Source organism: Cibotium barometz, chromosome 2, assembly GCF_041138505.1.
Source record: "Cibotium barometz isolate CiBa-2024 chromosome 2, ASM4113850v1, whole genome shotgun sequence".
NCBI classification, from domain to species: Eukaryota; Viridiplantae; Streptophyta; class Polypodiopsida; order Cyatheales; family Cibotiaceae; genus Cibotium; species Cibotium barometz.
The window spans coordinates 38,337,114-38,345,449 of record NC_141047.1 but is presented as its reverse complement, the minus strand read 5'-3'; the positions used below and the strand labels follow the sequence as shown (position 1 = coordinate 38,345,449).

General features: G+C 43.2%; 1 protein-coding gene across 1 annotated transcript; it reads right to left on the bottom strand.

The window, feature by feature from the left end:
* Positions 1-3,218: 3,218 nt before the first annotated feature.
* On the bottom strand, positions 3,219-5,853 carry LOC147641033 (protein CYPRO4-like). Its single transcript, XM_086817605.1, has 2 exons — positions 4,081-5,853; positions 3,219-3,693 (listed from the first exon to the last, which is right to left on the bottom strand). The coding sequence occupies exons 1-2, from the start codon at positions 5,662-5,664 to the stop codon at positions 3,418-3,420; spliced, it is 1,860 nt and encodes a 619-aa protein (XP_086673731.1). The 5' UTR covers positions 5,665-5,853; the 3' UTR covers positions 3,219-3,417.
* Positions 5,854-8,336: the final 2,483 nt, after the last annotated feature.

Here is an 8,336-nt window from a genome sequence, read left to right as displayed (position 1 = left end):
TTTGAGTATGTATCTTGCGATCCTCATTGTGACATGACATCACTTTTTGCTAGCCAAATGTTTTTTTAATCAGAGCAATCACATATATAAACATGTTCCTATCAGAGCATCTCTCTCTCTCTATCATGTTCAGTTCCAGAATCTTGTTTAAGATTAAGGGTGGTGCCTTTTGCATCTCCCATCACAGTGCTCATATGTACCATCTTTGGTCTCGTGCAGCCCCTTGCAAACGTCTCTCTCTCTCTCTCTGTCTCTCACACATTCATTTAAAATTCATGAGGTATCAAAATTGTCCATAAGGAACCAAGAGAACTTCAACACCTAAGTCGTTAAGCCAATGGAACATTAAATTTGATTGTGTTGGTCATTTCAGAGTGCGTTTGTGCTCTATGTTCCCGAGCACAAGTATTCTGAACGCGTGTACCATGTAGCTGCCCGCTCATTAAAAATGGGTAACATACACCAGTCAACATTCTCCAAAGATGAAAGTGATCCCAGAACTTGCTTCAAAAGATGCAATCATCCCACTAATGGCAGTTAAAATACTGTTAGTTATTTAATGCGCACTATGCATTGTTTCATTTGCTTTTTTGACTCAAATCAATCTTTTCTCTATGTAAGGCTGGCTTTTATTGGTATGGTGGTTGCTAAAAATTTGTCAATTAACTTTCCCTTTAACATTGTAAATAGTTACAAAGTTATCCATTTGATGCCTTGTGCTGCTAAGCTTTGATAGCCAACTCTTTTGGATGTTTATTCTCTTCTTTTGTGTCTGTTGCCTCAATCCCCTGGGGTGTCATGATGGATGCATGTGACATCACCTATTGAGGTGGGGCAAAACTGTTTGAACACCTTTGATGCCAATACCAAAGCCTTGCTTTGGGGCTTGTGCAGAGAAAATATCAAATGTTCCGTTTCTCTGCTAAACTAAAGGCGGACGTGTGGCGACACCAAACTTTGCTGCTCACACCATGATGTAATGTGGAGATTGTTCTCTTCTTTGGCTTAATCACGCTGGATGTACCAGTGGAATATTTTTCAAAAACAATTAGACATCGGCTTTAGGATACTAAATGAGAGATCTTATGTATCCTCTGACCCAGATGAGTGTTATCAATCATGAGTCCCTTTTTAGAGCAAAATAGAGTGCAATGATTTTTCTTTTTGGTACACTAACTTGTCAAAACCTGTGTGGTTATCACACTCCAAAATAAACTACAAACATCTTTGTAATGTCCTTCAGCAAAAGAATCCCACTAAAAGCAATGAAGAAGTTTGTAAACAACTTTCAAGTCCATCAATGATCTAAGAATCAAAGAGTTAGAATATCAAAATGGCATGTGATCGTTGAGATCACCAATAGGAAGACTTAAGTTACTCATTTGCAAAAGGTCTCTAACAACTGAGAAAGGTCTAGTCTAAAATCCACGACATCCTAACACTAAGACTGCACCCTGCACGCCCAGGTGCATGCAGGGCAAGCACTGACAACAGCTCCATTCCTGGGCCACATGTCTGTAAACAGCCTAAATATAGTCCTTCACTATCCCAAAAGCTGTCAAGAGTATATTGCCGCATGCCTTCCATATCCTATATCATAGTTGTTACAAGGCGCGCCTCTAACAGTTCGAGGCGTACGACTGCCTGATCGAGGCGTCCACCCAAAAAAAAAAAAAAAAACTTGCTGGTGTGAGTCTTTAGACGGGCTTTAAGGGCCCAAGGCAGCCCCTCTCACACACACACTCTCTCCCTCATTCTCTCCATCCCTCCCTTAAGCCTTTCTCAAGACCCAAAGTTCAAACTTCAAACTTCAAACACACTAGGATGATGATGTTTTTTATACCCACTTTTGGAGCTCTCTCTATACTCTACTGGTTCATTTCAGTTCATTTCATTTTACTTTGTACCCTTGAATCTTGATAATGTATCCAGATGATGAGGATGGACTATTTTGGTCTCATAGGTCATTTTGGCCTTTTGCAGACGTTTAATACAACTTTCTTTCTTTCACACACACACTCTCTCTCCCTCTCTCATACACACCCTCCCTCAAGGCTCATATACATACACACTCTAGTCTCTCTCTCTCTCTCTCTCTCTCTCAACCTTCACTATATACAGACGCCTCTAACACGCCTCTAACGTCTCTAAAAAATACGAGTCTTTCGAGGCGCATACCATACCCGCCTCGTACCAAACGCCTTTGACGCCTCTAACAACCTTGTCCTATATGAATTTTGGATTCATGACAGAGCTTGTGTCTTTGAAACTGTTATTTGGGCAGCAGGTAAAACCTGTTCCTTCAATGGGGAGGCCGCCTCCATTACCTAGGATACAGAATGACCAGCTGCAGTTCAACAACTGCACACAGCTTGTGGGAATTGAATTCCAGCAGCAGCAGTTAATGCGGCAGGTAACAGAAAGAGGCGGCCAAAGTCAGCTCACCACATGGCTTAACATTAGAGGAGGCATGGCAGAAGAAACAGCCTGTGTCATCTAATCAGTTATCACCAACTCTATGCTATTGCACCTATTTTATACCATAATAATAAGCACTTCAGTAACACCACATGCAGCAACCATGATTTTGTAATCTGCTATGATCTTTCTCATAAGGATTGCCATTGGTCAGCTGAGGGTTCTTTGGATTGAATAGGAGATTTGAGGGCATATGCAAGTTGGAACTCATAAGAGCAGCGGAGAAAGAGAGCGCACAGTACTCCTAGAGAGCCAGACGTCCACTCACCATAGGGAGAGAGCACACAGTCCTCCCATAGAGCCAGACCCCCCACTCGCCAGTTCCAGATCTGGGATGTACTTTAGTACCATAGAGATACACCACCACAGGAAATCAACATTGATGCTTTGTACTCCATTCATGAAGAAAACAGAATAGGATGATATCTGCCCATGTCACTGTATATACAGGGCTCCATTGCTCAATTTCTTTAGAATTTTTTCCCCCATTTTGAAGTGTGTTAATTTTTTGACGACCAGTTTAATCATGGATCATATGTATCAGTTTTTGTCTCAGAGACCCTTTGGACCTTTTGTAAACCTTAATAAAATGTGTGTTTTTTTTTTTTGTGTGTGTGTGTGTGAGAGAGAGAGAGAGAGAGAGAGAGAGAGAGAGGTAATGCTACAAGTGGCATGTCTATTGCAATTTTTGTGTGTGAGGGGGGAGGGAGAGAGAGAGAGAGAGAGAGAGAGAGAGGTAATGCTACAAGTGGCATGTCTGAATTGCAAATGATTGTTACATCCTGGCCAGAAGGAGGAGAATACAGAACAAGGCTAAATATTGTAAGTTTCCCCTTAAAAACAGGGGTAGACGCAGTATAAACAATGAACTACATATAGTCTTTTGTCTACAAATCTAAGGCTGTTTTAAATGGAAAGTAGAAAAAGAATGACACAAACCTAATCTCTGGCTACATTGAAAGAGCTCACATTCTTTGGTGTAGCAACAACCAATGGTGCATTAGGTGAGACTGAAGAGTAGCTGTCATGCATAAACTTGCTGTCCACTATAGACTCTTCTTTTGGGATAATCCTGTAGCAGTAGCAGCTCTTTAATCCTCGTGTGACCCGATAGCATTCATGATTGCTCTCCTTCACTCTGCGGAAATTCCATACTACAGTAAAGTTACCCACTGTCGCCACTAGATTGCGCTCCTGTTTGCCACTCTCAGTTACCTGCATCAACACAATGAGATCTCAGGAAATTGCCATTCCAACTCTCCATGCTCTCTCTCTCTCTCTCTCTCTCACACACACACCCCCCCCCGCCAAAAGCCCCATTATCAATTTTGCATAATATAAGCCAGACTATGACAAGGCATTGAAAATGGCATCATAACCTGCTATCTACAAGAGACAGACATTCACTATGGATTTCACCCCTCGCCACACATACAGAGTAGTGTCCACACCTAACATGCTAGCAAACAGTGCGTACCAATTGAAAAGTTTACGACAGAGCAATGGTACATGGGATCTACTTAACTGTGACAAAAACCCTTGTACTCCATAGCAAAGGCAATACACCTTAAAAAATGCTCTACTGCAGATTGAAAAACATACCCAGGAGAATTGGCCACCCTGGAACTTGTAGTTCTTCCCAGCAAGATGCACGTCAAGGGGACTCAATTTCAAAAGCCTTGGAGCTGCAATGTTGTTGCCCATCCTACCAGTGAAACCTGTCTTTGTCTTGCCATCCTTGTCTTTAAAAACTGTGCTGATAAGAATCATATAGGCATCCGTGGTAGCAAGAATCCACTTCCCATCATAGGTGACATCAACATGCGTTATAGGAGATCCCAAACCCGGGAAAGCTGTCTTCGCCATTCTCATGGACGTGGTCCCATATAGTCGTACTTTTCCATCTTTAGAACCCACAACAATGGCTCCATCTCCAGTGGCGGCAAAACATTGGAAATTCGTACCTCGAGAGAATTGATGTCCCTCAGCCCAATCCAACACCGGGCTGGCAAGTTCCTGCACTATGCCATGGCGGTCGCGCATGTCCCATCTGCATAGCCTGTTGTCATCCAGACCAAGGAAAGTAGACCCTGTAGAATCCAGCTGGGCACCTTTGCTCTCATTTGTAATATCTCGCATGCTGATGGGGGTTCCATCCTTCTCAAACTTCCACTCAGTAACGACTTTGCCAGTTCCAACATCTAGCTGATGCACTCCAGATGAATGGGGTGTGCCTCGGTAGGATGGGCTCAAAACCATAAGGTTGCTTTCTCCCTTAATGAGCATGGCTTTCTTGGGGGTAGTGGATGGGGTGGATGATGCGCTATCAGCCCCACCAAATGCAACGGACACGCCCTTTCCTTGGATACCAGATGGCAAGTTTCTCACCGCTTCAATGCCCTTTGCACTGACAAGAAAACTATGGTCTAGAGCTCCCATGGTGAGGCTCTGTATACCCCCCTTTGAAGGCTCCACATAATCTTCTCTCAAAGGTTTAGAGCCTGGGGGGATCTCAAAACTCTCCTCTGCATCTTCCCAAACAGAGTCATCAGCCTCTTCTGGCTTAGCCCATCCCATGAAATCCTTCCCAAAGACCTTAATCTTGTTCTCCTCTGTGGCCTCCAGCATGAAGGTATTCTCAAAAAGGCAGTTCCTAAACTCTATGTCAAAATCTCTGTAGTCAGCTGGCGATGGAAACTTGAGCGCCCAGACTCCATAGTGCACAAAATCAACACGCAACTGGTCCCCAAAGAACTTTGCCTGCAGCTTTTCACCAACACGAGCCCTTACCTTGTTTCCAACAAGCAGAAACCATGTCTTCCATGATGCCACCCCTCCATCGTCGTCATCGTCACTCTTGCCCTCTTCATCATTGTGTTCATCTCTTATGAACTCCCAAGAAACCGCCTTCTCGGCCACAATCCACTGTGCTTTCGGAGTGTTTCCTCCCAAATGGCGATACAGCTTGGCCTTCTGCGGGCCTTGAGTTCCTCTTTTGCCTCCCAAAGAGAGAGAATCGAGCTTTACATCGATCGTTTGCATGCCGTCTTTGGAGCTCGCAGAAGCAAAGCTCTGCGATTTGGATGAAGGAGCAGGTTCTTCTTCTTCCTCCTCCTCCTCCTCCTCCTCTTCCTCCTCAGATTCTGAGTCATCGAGTTCACCCTCACGACTATGTCCGGCACCCATCCCCTCCTTCTCTGCAGAAATCTGTTGCGTGGAAACCTGAAAAAATACTCTAGGGCAGGGAAAAAAACACTGAACCTAATTCCACAGAAGGTAAAGTAACCCTAGACGCGCGTACTGTTCAAGCTCAAAAGCCCCAACTGCACACAGAAACCGTGTGTGCGTGAGGCCGACGCCATTGACACGTGCGACGCTGACGCTGCAATTATGCGATTTGGTATAAAACATTTCAAACGGTTACGGCTATTGGGCTCTTATCTATAGTTGGGCCCCTTAAAGGCCCTTACACTCACGGGCCTGCCCACGAAAAAGTTTGAGAGCTGTGGGCAGGCACCTTTTTGATAAACATTTGCTGGGCGACACTACTCTTTCAGACCGCGGGCATGCCTATGAAAAAGGTGTCCTGCATATTGCGCCAGTCTGCTTGTTGCAAGCCGTGCGCATGGCGGTAGAAATAAAAACGTCTACCACGCGTCATCTTGTTTGTGGTGCGTTGGTTCGTGCCCACGATGTGGGCAGGCTGTTACGCCTAGAGCTAGAACGGTGGTTGTTGGGCCCTAGTCAAAAAACACATCAGTGATGAGGGTGCATGGGCGTGATCACAGTCTGTAAAGAATTGTCAGATGGGCGGGTGATTGAAATAATTTGATTGGTTGGGAAAAACTTTTTTGTGGGCTTCCACCCAAGTGTGTAAACACCCTTAGCCTCCATGCCCACTAAGTTGCCCAACCCTGAGGCAGCGAGGCTTAATGGTGAGGCCCCTAGCCCTCTTTCAATTTCGGGTTTCCAACTTCCCACTCCTCCAAGCTCCCTCCCAAGTCCCAACTCTTCCCACCTCAAGAATCAGAAAGGCCTATTCTCTAATCAGAAAGGCCTATTCTCTAATCAAGGACTCTGTTGTTGTGTGCAGCCTAAGCCCTACACTCAGCTACTGTGGCATATGCTCTTGCATAGTTCATGAAAAAACGAAACTTCAAGAAGCTCCAAACTTCTAAGATCATCCGCACCTTCATGCTCGTCTACATGGTTTTCTCTGCCATTGACCCCAAGACCTGCTAGTGCATTCCCCTCTTGATTTTCATGTAAACTACACTTGTAACTGCTAAATTTAGTTTACATGCTCATCTACATGGTTTTCTCTACCACCGACCCCATGTGTATTCTCCTCCTTTTGACTTTCATGTAATATGCACTTGTACCACTAAGTTTAATTTACATTATAGCTATTATTATTATAGATTAAGTGTTGAATAATCAATGTTCTTTGTAAGTAAGTTTTTTCATCTAGTATTGTTTACTTATCCAATCGATGTGTTTAACATGATTAACTTTTGTGTATATGCTAGTAGTCCATATCCGTATAGTCCATGAAATACACAAGGTGCTTTTCCATGTGTGCATGTATAATATATATGTGCAAGTGAGTTGCCCTCCATCATTTGGCTTAGATGGGTATTGGGGAGAAGTCCTTTTATTGCTCTAGCCAATTGTAGCTAGCTCATGCTGTTGGACCTTAGTTTCAATCATGTACAAGGGACTAAACCACTAGAGTTGGGCCTTTTATCTAGCCTAGAGAGCTTGTTAATGTCGTATATAATGGGTGCACAAAAGAGAGCCCTAAAGACATAGGCTATTTGTCCAAGTTCAAAACATTGATCCTTAATAACATGTTATTTGGTGCCATACCACTTGAACTCTCAAATTGCACTATAATGGTGCTATACTGCAATGGAATGGTTCTCTTTCAAAAAACAGCAAGCTTACAGGAGTATTTAAACCTAATGGGGAGCATGCAACATCTAAGTCTACTTAAACTCATTAATAATCACCTCTCAAGTAACATCCCTCTTGACATTACAAATGCGAGCAAGTTTTATGGGTTTTTCTTCTATTAATTCAAGTTGAATTGAGAAACTAGATTGTAATGGCAATAATCACCAAGGCATTGTGGTGCCCTCAATCTTGATATCCATGAGGTTATAGAGATGGATCAGATAGATGTTAACCACTTCGTAGGTTATCAGGGTTTCACCTACCCGACCTACCATAAGGTGCTTTGCCATTTTTCTGGGTGCATTTTTCAACGAGCGGTTTTGTGAAATTGGCAAGCGGTTAAAATCATAACACATAGGTACCTCTAACATCACTCTCTCTCTCTCTCTCTCTCTCTCTCTCTCTCGGTTATTATTGACACATGTACACACCAACACATTGCACACTTTTGTGAGATACTGATAGAAGTCATTTCCATACATGAGACATTGAATACAAAATCCATGGAAAACATCAATAAGTGTTCTTGGTTGAAATCATAACACATAGGTACCTCTAACATTACTCTCTCTCTCTCTCTCTCTCTCTCAAAAGCAAAATAAAATGATTCCAAGAAGAGAGAGACTCTTTCTCTCTCTCTCTCTCTCTATATATATATATATATATGTTTCTCTCTCTCTCTCTCTCTCTCTCTCTCTCACAAAAGCAAAATAAAATGATTCCAAGAAGAGAGAGAGAGAGAGAGAGAGAGAGAGAGAGAGAGAGAGAGAGAGGTATGTAGCCAAAAAAACCCCATCATTTTAAAACCGCTCGTCATTTTTTGGATGCAATTGCTCGCCAAAAAAAATCCCCCCCATCTTACCCACTTGACTATCTTTTGTAAGAGGGCACTGGAACATATA